This window comes from Oxyura jamaicensis, chromosome 6, assembly GCF_011077185.1.
Source record: "Oxyura jamaicensis isolate SHBP4307 breed ruddy duck chromosome 6, BPBGC_Ojam_1.0, whole genome shotgun sequence".
In the NCBI taxonomy this organism is placed as follows: Eukaryota; Metazoa; Chordata; class Aves; order Anseriformes; family Anatidae; genus Oxyura; species Oxyura jamaicensis.
The window spans coordinates 443,377-461,877 of record NC_048898.1 but is presented as its reverse complement, the minus strand read 5'-3'; the positions used below and the strand labels follow the sequence as shown (position 1 = coordinate 461,877).

At 47.0% G+C, this 18,501-nt stretch overlaps 1 protein-coding gene across 2 annotated transcripts in view; it reads left to right on the top strand.

The window, feature by feature from the left end:
* The window catches only part of PAPSS2 (3'-phosphoadenosine 5'-phosphosulfate synthase 2), a 30,374-nt gene that overhangs the window by 9,933 nt on the left and 1,940 nt on the right, over positions 1-18,501 (top strand). Inside the window, exons 2-11 of one of the 2 annotated variants that reach the window (XM_035330738.1) lie at positions 5,872-5,977; positions 9,965-10,200; positions 10,876-11,014; positions 11,290-11,408; positions 11,527-11,640; positions 12,557-12,668; positions 13,366-13,386; positions 14,735-14,940; positions 16,246-16,381; positions 17,972-18,240. In XM_035330738.1, the coding sequence (XP_035186629.1) occupies positions 5,872-5,977; positions 9,965-10,200; positions 10,876-11,014; positions 11,290-11,408; positions 11,527-11,640; positions 12,557-12,668; positions 13,366-13,386; positions 14,735-14,940; positions 16,246-16,381; positions 17,972-18,240 (1,458 nt within the window). The remainder of the gene's footprint in view (positions 1-5,871; positions 5,978-9,964; positions 10,201-10,875; positions 11,015-11,289; positions 11,409-11,526; positions 11,641-12,556; positions 12,669-13,365; positions 13,387-14,734; positions 14,941-16,245; positions 16,382-17,971; positions 18,241-18,501) is intronic. The other variant, XM_035330739.1, reaches the window with a different exon arrangement.

Here is an 18,501-nt window from a genome sequence, read left to right as displayed (position 1 = left end):
TTGCTCAGAGCTCAAAAATTCCTGTGGGTTAAGGAGAAAGCACTTTGGCTAACGCCACCTTGACAAACGTGTGTTAGAAATATTTGGCGTTTCAAACCGTCTGTCTGCAAGCTGAAAGCCTGCTTGTTTCAGGTAGCTAGGATGTCTGCTAGTCTCCTTAAGACCTTCTGTATTATGCTGCTGGCAGGGAAAATAGGCTGATGTAGTGGTGCCAAAAGGAACAAGCGGCAGTAGCTGACTGTGCCGAGGACCGTGTGTGGTCTGCTTTGGTTTATGAGAGAGCTAAATGCAGAAGGGAGCCCAGCGCAGCATACCTGGTGTGAGCAAATGCTGGCAACCCCAGCAGGATATTTAGCACCCCATCACTGCATTGTTCAACTAAATCTCAAAAAAAAAATGCTGCTATTTTTAACATTTTTTATCAGTGCCTGAAGCAAGTGCGCCATCCTACGTGTCCCCTAGCTCTTCAGGTAGTGCTGTGTCAGGTGGCCCAAATGTGCAGGGAAGAGGGGGATGGTGGGGGGACAGGAAGATGGGTGGTGTGGAGATATGTTGGGTGCTTGAGAAGCTCCATCCCTCCTTTCCCATCTGCGCCTGCTGGCCCTGCTCCACTCTGTGGTGATGGGATCCTGTGGCCCGAAACAGGCGGAAATTTCCAGAGTAATTCTAGCTATCTAGGGTTTTTCCCTGGGAAAGGAGAGAGCTGATTTTGAAACCCTTACCCTTAGCCCTTTTCAGTGAACTACAGTGATGTTTGGGAAAAGTCTGTAAGTAGAGTGTTACAAGAGCTACATCAGGACTTCAGAGACTCCGAGGGTTCTCCGTTGTGCTTGATTATGACTGTATGAGCTAGCCTTCCACAAGCAAACCCCCCTGTTCTCACTGTTACAGAAGGTTTTTCCCCCGTGGTGGTGATGGATGCTTTCTCTTCTCAATGATGCCCTTTTGCAAGAGCAGCTGCAGGAATTGCCCTGGTAGAAGAATTTTATTTTTTTTAAGGGAAAAGTTCCATAACTTAATTTTTAATCAGCTAATGAGGATTTTTTTTTAATGCAGTGACAGGATTTGGGAAGTAATTTTAAACAATAAGATAAGTCTCTGTAGGTTTAAACAAGCATTTGACTTCAAACATGAAAGCTTGCTTGATCATTTTATAATTTCAAAAGTCAGTTCTATCATTTTTCAATGTGATTGGCTCAAAATGTTTTTGGAAGCCTATCCTTGTTGTTGCTGGTTTTTTTTTTTTTTTTTTCTTCCCTTTTGGAGAGTTTTCCAGGCTGAAGTACCAAAACAGGTCATGTATTAAACACTTAACTGGAGAAGTGAATCATCATCCTAATGACATGAGTCCTGTAAGTAGAAATGATGCTGGGGGAGCCTCTGAAGTGCCCGAGGTGCTGCCAGATGTCACCCGCCTCCATGCGAGGCTGGTCCGGCTGCTGGGAGCGGGACGCGTGACTGCATGCTGCCGTGATGCTGTGCTCCAGTGCTGCTCCTCCGTCAGCATGGTCCTTGGGCTGATGTGCGGTTAGCCAGAGGGAGCTGCTCCCTAGAGTCCCCCCAGCAGCTGTGGGGATGCTGGCTGAAGAAATGGGCAACTGGGGCTAGAGGTGCATCCTAAGGTCCAGAGTTTGTACCTATTTGAATTCCTAATGAAAGACGGATGGCAAATCATCTGTAATGCCCATTTATTGTTTGTCTAGAACATTTTCTATTAATCATGCAGTTTTTCTGCTTCTAACAGATGTCAGACAAGGTTGGGAGAGGCCCCCAGATATGGTGCATTCAGCACAGCACTGTTGGGTAAGAGAAGATGTTGCCTGATAACACCTCATGTGGGCAGTCACATGCAGCCTTTGGTTTATCTGGGCATGTGCTGCTGCTCCCTTTCACAGCCAACAACACTTAAGGAGAGCTGAGGTGACTTTTTTAGATGCTATGAGTTGAGAAGTGGCACCTCTAAGAGCAGGGGACACTGATGGCTCCTGACTTCCATCAGGTCTGAGCTGTGCTGGGCTCTCTGGTCTCAAGCGACATCTCTTTATTTCAGAGGAGAACCAAGGAAAAGCCTCTCATTTTCAGCCTACAACCCACTTTCACCAACTAGGGGAGCATCATGTCCAGGGCCAAGAAACCTCATTTCTTTTGGAAGCCAGGTCAGGAGAGACATGATCTGAAAGATACCTGTGATCAGATACCTGTGATCAGAGAGATCTGATCTGAAAGATACCTATGATCTTACACTGGCCCAGGCTGCTCAGAGAAGCTGTGGATGCCCCATCCCTGGAAGTGCTCACGCCCTGGCCGGATGGGGTTTGGGACAGCCTAGGCTGGTAGGAGGTGTTCTGGGAAGCGGAAGGTTGGAATGGGGTGGCCTTTAAGGTCACTCCCAACCCAAATCATAGTGTGATGCTATGATTCTGCAATATTGGTGCCTCCCAGTTTGTCAGCCTCGTGGAAAGGTTCACTAGGACAGAAGGTGAAAAGCAGAGCGCACTGCAGCCTTGGCAGAAGGTCTGGAATCACATATTAAATTTTCCCCTGTCCTGGATGAGGTGAGCCAGGGCAGATGGTCTGGGCACTGAGCTAATGTAGACGTGGCCAGACTCAGAATTTCTGCAAGAAATGCTTGCTAGTGTCCCTAAATTGTTCCTGCCCCCATGGGGCCCAGCATTCAGGCATGCTGCAGGGCTGATCAGAAGCCCTGATCTCTTTTAGATGTATTTTGAGGTCTTTGTACACAGGCTTGGTCTGTTTGGTTTACGATGATGAGATTAAACCACGAGAAGAAAATCAGCAGACCAACCCTGTGTCTTACGAAACCTTATCTCTGCCTGCCAACAGCCTTACTGTGTACGCTCTTTCTAGACTAAATCTCTCTGAGGCTTGCTCTCAGGCCATCGATTCTTATTTCTGGTGCTGCTGTGGCTTCTCTCTGCTTTCTTTCAGATCTGACTTCCTGAGCTGGTGGATGATGAGGTGGGGGTTTTGCTGAGCCGCCCCTTCCCAGCCACCAGTGAAGCCTCCTGTTGCCCTCTGCCTCTTACTTTCTGTACAGCTGGTAACCAGGGTCAGAGTCGGTGTGAGTCCCGCTGTTCAGACACATGACACTGGGGAAATCTGCCTCTTCAGCAGTGAGATTTCTAAAGGTGTAGGAGCAAAAGTGGAGGGTATGAGAGGTCTGGAAGTGCTGCTGGTTTGCAAAAATGCACTTGGTGGTGCTTTCCCAAGCTCCAAAAGATGCTGGTGCAAACAAAAAAACTTGCTCCAAGATGCACGCACTGTGCAATTTTACAGCAGCATGTATTTTTAACATAATAATCTCATTATGTCAGCCACATGGGAATGTGTTAGCACCTGCATCTTCCTGAGGCACAGACGTTATCGTATGCCTGGTCATGCAGAGTAGACCCAGCAGATCAACGTTCTGCAAAGCCACTTTGTGAGGAAATAAGCGTGCTGCTGGAGTTCCTGCTGACGCAGGGGGCAGAAGGGTGTAGAAAAGAGCTTTGGAACTTGCAGGTTTCATTTCTCCACACAGAAATATCTGCCTCTTCTGTTGTGGCTTGCAAACAAATTGCAAAATACCTGCTCCATGTGCTGGAGCGCTGGAGGGCTGTGTGATTGCGACTCAGGCTTCGTGCTGCATCTGAGATGGCTTCGCTGCAGCGCTGAGTCGTGGTGCACTGTTGAGAGGAGTGAGTTTGGGCACCCACGCACAGTGCCAGAGCAGTGCCAGGCCTCAGCCAAAGGTAAAGCAGCAGGAACGCACCATGGTGTCTAGTTTTGGTGGCTGTTACTTTCCACGTGTGCTCGTTTAATCCTGCCTCAGAAGTCTGAACCCCTGGGAACAAGAAAAAATGAAACCACGGTGGTGTCATCTCATATTTGCAAGCTCCAAATGCTCAAAGACTTTTGACATCCCCGCTGCAAATCAAACACACACACAAAAAAACCCACCACCACCCTGAAAACAAATGTTGAACTATTTATCTTTGCCTTTTGTTTTAGGAGTCATGAGGATGTGTTCAGCTCAGCTGTGCTTTCCCAGTCGGACCTAGAGAGGTTTTGTTTGGGGTTGCTGGAGCAGCAGGTTTTGGGGAAGGGGTGGTGTGTTGCAATGCTCGCGGAAGGGCTGCAAGACTTGAAGGGTGCTACCAGTGTCCACTGGGGTCTGTGTCTCAGACAGCATCTCATCTGCCTTGGTCCATAGCAGGCTCTTTCTTTGCGCTGTACTTTGTATGGCAAGAGATGATGCTGGTAAGAGCACCTTGCTGGTGGAGGAGGGAAGCTTGTTGCAGCGGGATGTGATTTGGCACGGGTTCGTCACTGTGCAGGAGCACACGGGTGTTGGGGCTTGTCAAGGGAGACGCCAGCAGTGTCCTTCATCCCGTGAGCTTGGATGAGCTGCTTGCAAAGAAGGGAAAAGGAGTAGGACTTCAACCTGTGGAGGAGCAACTTGGGAAACACCCAAATAATTTATTTTTATCCACTGAAACGGCCATGGGAGGGGGAAGCAGCATCAGGGACCTACTCTGCTGAGAGCAGCAATGAAAAGGGGACCTGAGAGTCCTGGAACGGGTAGATGTGTCACCCAGGGGGGCTGAGACGAGAGCCCTGACAGCCTCTTCAGTCTGGACACAAGGAGGTGTGCAAGAGCATCGGCTGCGTTGTGCCTGTCCTGGAGGAACTGCTCCTCTGTCCCACAGTGAGCCTCGAAGTCAAGATCTGTCACTGTTATTATGATTACTTGGGCCACATTTGCCTGTATCTTAAGCTGTTTTGGAGCTGGGTATCTGTTCAGCATGCCCACAAGCAATTGCAACTGGAAAATTTCACCTCTTGTTTGCAGGCATTAAAAGAGGCTAACGTAGGAGTTTTTAGCTAAACTGAAATTGAAATTGAGCATGACATTCTGAGTATATTTGATACACCTCTGTGGTGGGAGTTTGACCTCTGCTAGGATGCTGGCCTCTCTGAAAGGGATAATATTGAAGAGAGAAGAGGCAAGGAGGGTGCTCTTTCTCTTTTGTTATGGAGTAATTATCACCCAGATTTCTGTGCAGGCACAGCCCCCTAGTGCATACAAAATACCAAGACTCCAATGAACGCTCATACCTTTGCTGCATCATATTAATTAATGGCCCAGAAAGCACAGGAAAAAATGGCTATTTTGCAGACACTTCTAAAAGTTGTTCTCTCCCATTCCTCCTTTGCTTTTTGCTTGTTGAAAAAAAATCTCAGGCATATAAAATATGGCTTCCCTGCTGTGACTTCAGACGCGGAAATATTTACATAGGATCATGTGCGTTACGAGCAAGCCTGGGTCCCCTGCTGCACCAGCAGTACAGAAGGGATGAACCTGCACTTCAGATGCAGATTGAGGCTGAGGAGAAAATGTTTCCTTGCCAGCTCCTGCTGGGACTTTCCCTTTTGCTGGCGCGGCTGGAAACGTAACCCTCGCAATTAACGCGGCTGCCTGAGGTTCTGTAGGTGGTGCGCTTGGTTTCGTGGGACCTGACCGCGCCATGGCAGTGGTGAGGAGGAGCAAAGCCCTGCTGGAGGGGACAGGCTCGCCCGGTTCAGCCCTTCCAGGTCACTAATTCTGGCCACAGCCCACACCTGCACTTGAACAGACATAACTTAACACCAGTGGCTTAAAAGGTTTCCTCACTGTTTTCCTTTGTTTTCTTCCCGTTTTCCTATTTCGGTTGTAGTGTTTTCCTGTACAATGAAATTGCCAGTGTTCGCCACAATGGCTTGTGTAGATTTTTGAATGAATTTGCATCTCTCTTGGATCCTGGCTGAAATTTTCTCACATATGGAGTACAGCAATGTAACGAAAGCTCTGTTCTGCTCTGTTTCCATTAGGTATCAACCAATGTGGTTTACCAAGCCCACCATGTCAGCAGGAGTAAGAGAGGACAAGTTGTCGGTACCAGGGGTGGATTTCGAGGCTGCACGGTTTGGCTAACAGGTATTTTCATCTGGACGCGAATGTCTCGCTTCATGTGGGACAGCTGCTTGCATGAATGAGGGGGATAAGGAGGACAGCTTGGAGGTGGGATTTTGGGATGGGGTTTTGGAATCTGTGGGAAACACCAGTGCTCCTTGTGAGCTGGGAGTTGCAAAACAATGTTGAGTAGGAAACACTGCCACATGGTGTTTGTAAAGCAAGATGTTCTCCCTGGCAGCTGCTGCCCCTAACTAACATTGTTACAAATTTCACAGCTGTTATTGGGGCCTCCATTTCCTGGCTCCCTTGATTGAACACATGAAAAGCCCTATGGGTCACGCTTGTTGTTCCAAAGCATGTGGCTGAGGAAGCCTTGGCTCAAACCCAGGCAGCCCCTGGCAGTGAAACACGCCCAGGATCATCTGGAACAGCACATGCACATTTTCATTCTGGGTCAATGGGAAGTTTATGGGGGCACTCAGGTTTACTGTGTTTAAAATGACCTCGTGAGCAGCAAAACAAGGTGGTCTCCTTGTCTGGAAAGGAAATACGCCCAGACAGTGAGTTGTGCTGAAAGTAATTTCTTGTGCTGCCATCGTGGTTTTCATATGTTATTTCTCATTCTGTACACCTTCTGGTGTGTTGCCCTTCTCTTCTGCTTTGAAAAACCAACTCAGCATTTGAGGACTAGGGACTGCTAAAAATGGCAACAGCATTTATTGTGCTCTGCTGATAATTACACAACATTTTTTTTTTGCTACATTCCACTCTTTTCTTTGATTGTTAAATACTTATACTTTCTTTGGCTGCCAGGTGATGATGCAAGACATGAGTGGAAGGGTTTGTAAAGCCATTCTGATTTGCCTTCATTATCAATTTGTGTTAGATGTTGGATTAAAGCACATCTCTATTTTGTTTTCCTCTTTCATCTCAAGAAGGCCACCATCTTATCTGTTTTAACATCATTTCTGAAGCCAGAAATAACTATCCAAGGCAATTTCCTTCTTTCAAGTGTCACTCCAAGCTCCTGTATGCAAAAGCTTTGAACTTTTTTGGCTGATAAGTACTCTTTTGTGATCTTGGGAAATACGGGCCTGACGAAGAGCAAAGTCAGGACCCTGAACTTCCAAAGAGTGAAATTCAAGCTATTTAAAGACCTGGGGTGTCAGATCCCCTGAAACACTGTCCTCAGGGACAAAGGAGCTGAACAGACCTGGAGACTCTTTGAGCAAAAGAACTCTCCATCCCCCGGGTAAGAAAGCAGGCAGGGAGGGCAGAGAACCGGGATGGCTGCACAAGGACCTGGTCAAATTGAAGCTGAAGAAGAAAACACACAGGCAGTGGAAGCAGGAACACGTGGCCTGGGAAGAGTACAGGGATGCTGCCCAGATGTGCAGGGATGGGATCAGGAAAGCCAAGGCCCAGATGGAACTGAGCTTGGCAAGGGATGCAAAGAATAACAGGAAGGGATTCTGTAGGTATATTGCTCAAAAGAGAAAGACCAAGGAAAGTGGGGATTGGTAATGACAGACACTGAGAAGGCTGAGGTACTCAGCAATTTCTTCACCTCAGTTGTCACTGTCAGTCAGGCTTCCCAAGTCTCTCATTTCCCTGAACCTGTAGATGGGAGCTGGGGGAGCAAATTCCCCCCTCCCCCACTGTAAGTGAAGAGCAGGTTTGAGACCACCTGATGAAACTAAACAAGTACAAGTCTATGGGGCCTGATGCCATGCATCCCAAGGTCATGAAGGAATTGCCTGGTGGAGTTGCCAAGCCTCTCTCCATCATACTTGAAAATCCTGGTAGTCAGGTGAAGTCCCTGGTAACTGAAAAAAAGGAAACATCACTCCCATTTTTAAAAAGAAAAGAAAGGAGGGCCCAGGGAACTACAGACCAGTGATCCTCTGTGCCTGGGAAGATCATGGAAAAGATCCGCCTGGAAGCAATGTCAAGGCACATGTAAGACGAAGAGGTGATCCAAGACAGCCAGCGTGGTTTCACCAAAGGCAAATTGTGCCTGACCAATATGGTGGCCTTCTGTGATGGAGTGACTGCATCAGTTGACAAGGGAAGACCGACTGATGTGATCTACCTGGACTTCTGTAAGGCTTTTGACGTGGTCCCACATGACATCCTGATTTCAAAATTGGAGAGATGGATTTGACCACCCGGAGAGTGGTGGTCAATGACTCCATGTCCAGGGGGAGGCCAGTGACAAGTGGTGTCCCCCAGGGGTCTGTTCTGGGACCCGTGCTGTTTAATATCTGTATCAATGACATAGACAATGGAATCAAGTGCACCCTCAGCAAGTTTGCAGATCACACCCAGCTGAGTGGTGCAGTCGATACAACAGAAGGAAGGGATGCCATCCAAAGGGACCTGATCAAGCTTGAGAAGTGGGCCCACATGAACTGAATGAGGTTCAACAAGTGCAGGGTGCTGCACCTGGGTTGGGGCAATCCCAGACGTGAGTACAGACTGGGAGAAGAACTCACTGAGAGTATCCCTGTAGAGGAAGAGTTGGGAGTTTTAGAGCAACCTGGGCTGCATCACCAGAGGAGTGGCCAGCAGGGAAGGAGATGATTTTTCCCCCTCTGCTCTGCCCTCATGATGCCCCACCTGGAGTCCTGCATCCATGTTTGGGGCCCCCAGCACAAAAAGGATGTGGATCCAGAGGAGGGCCACAAAGATGATCAAGGGGCTGGAGCACCTCTTCTACGAAGAAAGGCTGAGAGAGCTGGGGCTGTTCAGCTAGAAGAACAGAAAGCTGCGGGGTGACCTCATTGCAGCTTTTCAATACTTAAAGGAGGCTTATAAAAAAGATGGAGAGGTCCCTTCCAACAGGAGCCATTCTATGATTCTATGATATATGCAGTTGCCTCCTAACTTCCCAACAACTGACTTTTAAGAGACCATATGGAAGGATGCTACATGGACTGTGTAGATGAAACAGAAGGACACCTGAGTGTCCCACATTGCTGAGGAGGGCCCTCAGGCTGTTGTACTACACAAACCAAAGGCACAGGCAGCAGCACGCCCAGCCACATTTCCTCTCCAGCACAAGCATGGCCATTCTGCATCATACTGAAAGTCCCCCTTGCCTGGATCTCATTTCCATCACTAGTCAATAGTAGGTGTCATGGGGTATATAAATAGGCAGGCAGGTGATGCTGTCTCCTCAGGATATTTTCCAAGGCAAAGTGTTTCCTGAGGTAGGCATTATGTTTGAAGGTGTTCTCTTTCCTAAATTGAGATCCTCTTCCATCTTAAGGAGCTTTCAACCCATGCATCCTCACCCAAGAGAAAGGAGAGGTTTTGGTGCCCCAGGGCCTCTTGCCACTCTGCTACACAGGCAGTAGCAAGTGCTCATTGTGTGAGTGGATGAAGCTGGGGTGGGAAGCAGCCACCTCACTTAGGATTGGTGACTTTCTGGCTGCTGACTCCAGGAGATGCAGAGCCATCCTGTTCTGCTGTCACAGATCTATGGCTACTGTTCCTGCGTAAGTGGAAGTGGAAGTGTCTGTGGATGCACAAGGGCTGTTGCTGCTGTTGGAGCCCATCCCACTGCACACACTTAGGGCAAGAATCTCTCCTTGGTCCAATCCAGGAGAGCAGCTGGCTGTCCAGAGGGGGAAGAGGAGGAGGAAGATGCTGAAAGATGTAGAAGCAACAGCATCCTTTAAAGCTTCCTCTGCTTCCTGACACCTGTTTGTTCCACCGTGGCCCAGCAGGATGTACTTCTGCAACACAGCTGAACTGAACCTGTCCAGATGGGAGCGTCTAACAGCATTTCTCATAGCATTAATGCCACCCCTGGAGTAAGAAGGTTTGGCCAGGGTCCTGCAGGGGTAACAATACACTGAAAAGTTTACTCCAACCTCCCTACCTCATTTTTGCTAAAGCAGCTCCAGACAGGAGGAGTTCTGTTGCCAGCATTTCAGGAGGAATTAGTTTATGGTGTCATTTTCATTCTTTTGAAACTGAACCTCACTTTTCTGTCTCCAACAGGCCTTTCTGGAGCTGGTAAGACAACCATCGGCTTTGCTCTGGAAGAGTACTTGGTCTCTCATGGCATCCCCTGCTATTCCCTGGATGGTGATAATGTTCGGCATGGCTTGAATAAAAACCTGGGTTTCTCAGCTGGAGACCGTGAGGAGAACATCCGCCGCATTGCAGAAGTGGCCAGGTTGTTTGCTGATGCTGGGCTCATCTGCATAACGAGTTTCATTTCTCCTTTTTCAAAGGTAAACTCTCTGCATCATATGCTGCTCTCTTCTGGATGGCCTTGATCTTGTGAATGTTCCTAGGAAAGAGACGTTTATATGCCATCAGATGTTCCTTTAGCTTCTCCACTCTTTGGTGCAATGCCACCAGTATACAGAGCTATAAATGATGGGTACAAGTTTCTGGAGAGCTGTTTGACATAACATTTTTGCCTTCAGAATTGGTTAAAAGTTAAGTGATGTTTGAAATCTTATTAGAAAGGCTCCTACTGTTAACTTGTTAGGAGGCAGAAAAGAGGCATAAAAACAATAGCTTGTCATAGTGGGTATCAATACTTTATTTGAAGAAGAGTTGATTGTATTTTTATGCTTCCTGAGGATGCCAAATATCTGCCATTATCAAGCCAATGTAAATAGTTGAATAGTTGCCTTTTTTTTTTTTTTTTTTTTTTTTTAAACACAGGTCTGATTCACATCCTAAGGTTCTGCTATCCTACTTACTGAAGAGGTCTTCTAACATATCTTTAAAGAAAAGGGGGGAAAAAATATATAAACCTTTAATTAGAATTGGTTTAAATTTAATAAATCTGTACCAGAGATGAATTTACCTGTGTCAGATTCCAGGGAACGTCGTTTAGTAGCGAGGTATTTGTTACAGTGCACACACATATGGTTTTCCCATCTTTCTTGAAACAGGATCGTCAAAATGCACGGAAAATTCATGAGGCAGCTGGGCTTCCTTTCTTCGAAATCTTTGTAGATGCTCCTCTAAATATTTGTGAAAGTAGAGATGTAAAGGGACTGTACAAAAAGGCAAGAGCTGGAGAGATCAAAGGTATGCAAGAATGAGCTCTTAATTTGCCTTTTGCTTAACAAAGTGTCAGATAGCTTATCTTTGCAGCTCTGCACATAGAAAATCTCTGGAGGTGGGTTAGTAAAGGCTCTTTGTAGTACACAAGGGTATCCTATTTCCCTAATCTTACTATCACAAGCAGCACTTCTAGTACTCAGTACAGCTTGAATGCTTGCTAGCTGTTTGTATAGTGGTGTTGACTCTAGGGCATGGAGTATTACATTAAATAAATCTGGTTTGGGTTTAATTGTCCATAGGATTCACAGGGATTGACTCAGAGTATGAGAAGCCTGAATCTCCTGAACTAGTGTTGAAAACAAACGTTGCATCAGTGTCTGAATGCATTCAGCAGGTTGTGGAGCTCCTGCAGACACAAGTAGGTCACTTGTTTTTACCACTACCACCGGCAGCTCATAAATCTAACTTCACATACTGACTTCTTGGTGTGCGTTTAAAAAGCAGTGTTATGAGTGCTCTCTCTCTCTCTCTTTCAGAACATTGTGCCCCGTGCGTCGATTAAGGATGTTCTTGAGCTATTTGTACCCGAAAATAAACTTGATAGTGTCCGAGCTGAAGCAGACATGCTGCCATCCATAGAGATCACAAAGGTAACATCTCATTTGAATGCTGCACTATGACTCAGTCATTGATTTGCTTTTTGAAGGGCAGAAACATAGATAGGGAGGGACGTGGCTAAATGGTGCTCTGTTCATAGAATTACCGGCTGGTTTGGTTTGGAAGGGAACTTAAAGCCCATCCAGTTCTAACACCCTGCCATGCACAGGGACACCTCCCACCAGACCAGGTTGCCCAAAGCCCCATCCAACCTGGTCTTGAACACCTCCAGGGATGGGGCAGCCACAGCTTTTCTGGGCAGTCTGTGCTGGTGCCTCACCACCTTCATAGTGAAGAATTTCTTCCTTATGACTAATGTAAACCTACCCTCTTTTACCTTAAAGCCATTCTGCCTTGTCCTTGTCACCACATCCCATGACAAAGAGCCCCTCCCCAGCTTTCCTGTAGCCCCCTTTAGGTACTAGAAGGCTGCTATAGGGTCACCCCAGAGCCTTCTCTTCTCCAGGCTGAACAACACCAGTTCCCTCAGCCTGTCTTCATAGGAGATGAGTTCCAGTCCTCTAATCATTTTTGTGTTGATTTTGTGGTTCCTCTGACTGCTGTGTCCTTTCATGGCTGTGGTTTATGATGAAATGAAGTGTGGTCCTCATCCTCAGACACTTTATCCTGTTGTGTCTCTCTGCTCTGTCCTGTAGCACGCCAGGGCCATCAACTTTGTTGATTGTAATAGGACAGCCCCACACGTGGTTGTGCTATGGAAGGATACAGATCTAGCTTTAAAAAACAAAACAAACAAAAGAAAACATCACACCAACCCCCAGCACCACTTTTTTCCCCTTTATGAATGTCCTCTATTTAAAGCTAAATGGTGAGACTGCTCTTGCAGCAGAAGGAAAGGAAGAGCAGTGGGAGCTGGTGACAGGAGTGTCCTCTGGGTTTGTTTTGCAGCTGGATCTGCAGTGGGTGCAAGTGCTGAGTGAAGGCTGGGCCACGCCACTGAAGGGCTTCATGCGTGAGGCAGAGTACCTGCAAGTGATCCATTTTGGCACCCTGCTGAACGGTACGAATCCTGCGCTTTGAGAGACCTGACACTCGCACTGTGGTGTTTTAGCAGGCACTTGTGGAACAGCTTGATGCTCAGCTGTCTTTCAAGCCTCCTTTCCTCTGAAGTGCTAAATGCAAGCCCTCATAAAGGAGTGTGGGAGCTGAGAAGCCGTGCTCTGAAATGCACCAAAGAGTACAAAAGGTGACAAAGTTCACAGTGCTGTGGTCAGGGCCCTGTGTCATGCACTAGACGTTCCACATCATGCTGTGCAAAGGTTTTGGCTGCCATTATATATATATATATATATATACATAAAACCTCTTAACGCTGCATGGTTCTGCCAGGGGAGGCTGCCAGGCCCAACTTCATATGAGAGGAGAAGGTAGCTGATCCTTGGAAACAGGAGTAAATCCTCTTTGTAAATGAGGAGTAAATCCCACATTGGCATACTGATAGCTAGCACAAGAGCAGTGTTAAAAATAGATGGAGAGAAAGCACTGAGGCTACGCATCCCTTTGGGTGCGTGCAATGTGTGCAGCTGGATGAGCACTGTCGGGCTGGCTGGTAAAGGCTGTGTTTGTGAGGGAGTGCCCTGCCCTGCCCACTGACACACGGTGTTTGCTGGAGGTTTCAACTAAGCTGCTTTGATTCTGGAAACCATAACTGGTGCCTGTGAGTGTTAATTATCTTAATTGTGTTTGTATTCTCCCAGGAAAGAATCGCTCCGTAGCTGGTATGTATTTAACTGTCCTCAGGTTGTATGGAAATCACTACAATTAGACTTTTTGCTCTGATTTTTTTTGCTATTTAAATTATTAACACTAAACACACCCACATCCCATTTATGATTCCACTGTTTACAAAATGGCATGTATACCCCATGTCCTATTGACCAGTCTGCACAAAAATCCTAGTAATTTTCACTGGAGTGATTTTCATTAGTGTCTTGCATTTGAAAATGCCATGCTAACTTTTCCACGTTGACTTTATTGACTGATCACTGGTTAATATTTTTTAAATATATGAAGTTGATATTGATCGATTCCCATGTGACTACTTACAGGTATCTGATTATTCATGAAGTTGCTTGAAAATTGCTGCCTGGCAGATGATACCGAGTCATGAATTAAATGGAAAATTTTAATAAAGATTAAACAAAATCTATATCATAGTCAAAATCTTCAAATTCAGACTCTCAAGGGTCCGAAATGATTTCAGTCAGATCAGAACAAAGTGAATCAGTGATTTATTTGCTCTTGTTTATGAATGGCAAACCATGGGAGAGACTGCTTCTTATGTATTAATACTGGCATATCTGAGTGGGAAGACCTTAGTGGGGAAGTGAGAAATGGGGGCGGGGAGGGGGCATTTGGAGACAACACAGAGATTAGAAACCACACATGCAAACATAGATTCACTATATATACAAAGAATAGATCAAAAATGGACTGCAAAGATAAACTAAGAGGGGTAACAGTACAGAGATAACAAGGAAAAAAAAGACAAAACATGATGATATTTTCCCTGTTGGAAGAGTTGATTCAAGAGACGTGCAAATAGGGCAGTGCAGTGAATTTTCATGGTTGTGAGAGATGCCACCAGGCAAAACCACACTGGAGTGGTCTTAATGGAGATTATGTCCTGGAAGAGGAGATGGATATAGCCAGACTGTATTTACCATGTATGTTTAAAATTTTCAAAGAGACTTTAAAACAAGCCAACAGAAAAAGAAAAATCTTCCTGGGAGAGAAAGAATCCAGAAAATAAAGAAGTATTCCAGGTGTCTTTGAGACATTGCTGGCACTAACATAAGGAGTTTTTTTAGTCCACTAACATTGGTATTTAGTAGCAGCACAAAACAAAAATTGGATAGTGAATAAATCCACATGACTGATGGTGAACTAATCGTGGAAAACCTGGCCTCCTGTTTTCAGCTTCTGAAAACCTCTGTTTACTCAATTCCCCCTCCAGCCTCTTCCACCACCCTCCCGCAGTCCATCTGAAGTAGCGTGGGGACACTTTGAGCAGTGCTGGTGCTCTAGGTCTTTGGAGGATGCTAACATCCACCCTTCTCTTGCCAGATGGTGTTATCAACCTGACCATCCCCATTGTGCTGCCGGTTTCTACGGAGGACAAGCAGCGGCTGGAGGGCTGCGGAGCACTGGCGCTCAGCTACGAGGGGCACAGGGTGGCGATCCTGAAGAACCCCGAGTACTTCGAGCACAGGAAGGAGGAGCGCTGTGCCCGTATCTGGGGCACCACCTGCGCCAAGCACCCGCATGTCAAAGTAGGTTTGTCCCTGTCCCTCCTATTGTTGGAAACCTGGCCAGGATTAGCAGTGTGCCATGTGGGGCTGGAGAACCAAACTTCTCTGAGGTTTCCATGGCGTTGGGTTTCCTGTCAGCTCTCCAAGCCCAGCTCCTCATTGAGAACCATCACTTCTCAAGTGTGCAGGAGGGCTGAATTTTTAGGCTTACAAGCAACACTGCGCTTGCTGCTTAGCAAGAGCATCAGTCAGATAACAAATGGTAGAAAGGGAAAACAAGCATACTGCTCCTCGCATTCATTTATTTTCACGAATGTACCAACATCCAAATGTTTTTAGCATGCCCAACAACTTAGATCCCAAGGTTTTCCTGCTCTTGGACGCATGATGATGTCAGTGATTCTGCCAAATACTGATGCTGCAAATCCCTAGCTCACGCTTCTTTTTAGCTGTGCTTTACTCCTCAATGTGGCTTTCATGCAGGCAGCCAACAAAGGGGTTGTATTTTTACACCTGATCTTTTCCCTTCTCTTTGCTGGCCAAACAAAGAATATCATCCTTTAGTAAGGAAGAGCTGCAAGCTGTGCCAAGCAGCTTGAACTAAAAATGCCAAAGCCATATTAATTCTTTTGCCTTACCTTAAAATACCTCCCTCAATTATTTAGCAGCAGTTGCTCTCTTGACAGAGCAATCTTAGTTATGAAAGTTTAACAATACCACTGACGGTGAAGAAAACAGCTGTGACAGTACAGTAATGCCAGTTTAGGGATTTCATATAAAGACTTGTGGTGAGATCCTGGGCTGGTCAGTGCAGGATAATGGCCTTAGGTTGTTCTGAATGGGGTTGGAAGCCTCATTATTACATCTAGAGGAGGATTCAACAAATCGTGGGGCTGCATACTCCCCAGGCAGCACCCCAGGAGGAAAATAACATTTCCAGCATAGGAGGGAACAACAGGTGGGCAACACAGTGATGTTACCACCACCAGAGCATTGTTAGCTCTGTGGAAATGCTTTGCAAGAGCAAAAGCTCAGATGGAGGAAGGTCTAGTGCCCTAAATTATTGACCTCCAGGCTGCAGAGAGGTCTGGCACCTAGCTGGGTGCAGCGGTATGGTGTCTGAGGCTGATGCCTTGCTTTATGTCACTGCACTGCTCATGACATTCAGATCACATTGCCACTTTGGTAATGTTTTCAACCTTTAAGACTGAAAAGAAAGATAGATCACTCCACTAGCAGAATCATGCCTAGTACTTTTTAAAGGAGGCTGGAAAATGAGAGAAGAGATTTTTTTCTGTCCTGATGTAACCTGTGTGTAATTCACAGATGGTGATGGAGAGTGGAGACTGGCTGGTTGGCGGAGAGCTCCTTGTGCTGGAGAAAATCAAATGGAATGACGGACTGGACCAGTACCGTCTGACACCACTTGATCTCAAGAAGAAGTTCAGAGAAATGAATGCTGGTGAGTTGAGTGCCTTGGGCTAGCACCAATGACTCAGCTCTTCTTACCAAGAAATCTTACCATAAGTGCCATTATTTTGCATGAGGTAAATTGGTTAATGGGTAAATGCTAATGGGTTAATTGGTTAATGGGTAATTGGTTAATTCATGCTATATCATTAGATCCCTGTGATACCTACAGACTTGTTAGGTGGACCGGGGAGCTTGTCCTACTTCTGAAGCTTTCCAGCTGGCTCACTAATTCATGAGCCTCTCAAGTGTGTGCCCTCCTCCCATCTTTCCTGACACTGGGAGATGTTTGTGGTCTGTGATTGCTCACTCCTGGCCTTTCAGCACCTGCCAGATTGCTTTCATATGCTTCTGAGACTGGGATGGAGCAGCAGGGAGAGCAGAAGTGCGAAGCAGGCCACAGCACAAAAAACGGCGTAGGGTCTCCTAGGGTAGGAACAGTGCTTGTGTCAGGCAACTTCCCCAGTGGGCTTTTCTAGACACAAGGCTGGGGAGTGCTGAGCATGCTGCTCATGACCCCTCTGTCCTCCCTGGCAGGACAGGTCCTCTCCTTCCACACCCAGAGCATGTAAAGTCCTGTGCTGAGTGCTTGGCCTTCAGGCACAAAGGCGAGTTCTGGTTACTTGCAGGTGGTACTCTGCCCTGGGGACCGTCTTGGCAGTTTGTGGGGCATCTGATGGCCACCCAATGTTGTATTTCTCAGTATTTCCAGAGAAGGGTTTCTAAGCAGGATTTGCCTTCAGGCTGTTTGGCAAGTCCTTAGGGAGCAGGCTGAGAGGTTGTTTACACCCGTAAGTCAATTGTGTTCTCATGAACTCCTGTTTCTGAGCACCAGAGGTGTCTGTGGAAACAGCCCTAGTATGGGCTAAGGGGCACTTCTGCAAAACAAGGTTTCAAAGGGAGCAGCCCAATCTAAAGAGCTCAGTCTGTAAATCAGTCTGTGTAATTAGACCCAATAAATCTCCTGTTACACCTGGCATCTCTGGCTGGCTCAGTTCTCACCTCTGCCACTGGAGAAAGGGCCTTTGCAGTGTTCTGCAAGATCAACACATTAGGGCTAATTAAGTTTTGCACAGTGAGTGTGAAATTAACCCTTTCAACCCTCACCTGCAATGCTGTACAGCATCCCAGCAGCAGAGGGGACCATCAGCAGCAGCGACCATCAGCAGTGGACGTGCCAGTCCTTACACACTCATTTCCTTTTGGTGTTCAAAGAGGGAGATAGCGTTGGCCTTCATGAAGGTGTCATAGAGCTTGGGGAGGTGACAAATAGCTTTAGAAGCCAGGGAAATCAACAGAGGTTTACATTTGTGCCCAGTGGCATCTCGAGACGTGACAGGAGAGCTGATCAGACTGAAATTGGCCCCAAAGGAAGGATGTGTAATGAAAATAAACTTGGCAGGGTCATCACTGTACCTCTGTTAAATACTCATCTAAGGTATTTAAGGTCTCTTTGACGTGAAGATAGGACAGCAGACCCTTGTGTATCTATCTTATGGCTGTGTCAAAATGTACAGAGTGGATCAATGAAGCAGTGCAGAGTCAGCGCAGGCCTGTGACCCTCTGAATCTTTCCATTTCAGATGCTGTCTTTGCGTTTCAGCTGCGCAACCCCGTGCACAATGGGCATGCCCTGCTCATGCAAGATACGCGGAGCCAGCTCTTGCAGAGGGGCTACAAAAACCCTGTGCTTCTCCTGCATCCCCTGGGTGGATGGACCAAAGATGACGATGTCCCGCTGGAATGGCGAATGAAGCAGCATGCAGCGGTGCTCGAGGAGCATGTCCTGGACCCAAAATCAACCATTGTTGCCATCTTCCCCTCTCCCATGCTCTACGCTGGCCCCACAGAGGTATAGTCGCTGCACACTCACCATGGTGTAAGTTTAGCTTATGGGCAAGCTTGCTGCTGTTTTCCCAGTGCAGCTCCAGAAAGCCACAGGGCAGAGGTCAGTCACTGCTGCTTTGCTGTCAGCTCCCTCCCTGCTTCACTCTGTGCTTGCTGCAGCTGCCATCTCATGAGGGTTTGGCTCAGCAGGCTGCTGCGCTTCTGAAAGTTGTGCTGAGAGCTGGGAGTGGAGCTGTGCCGGGCAGCAATGCTCATTTGTTTTTTC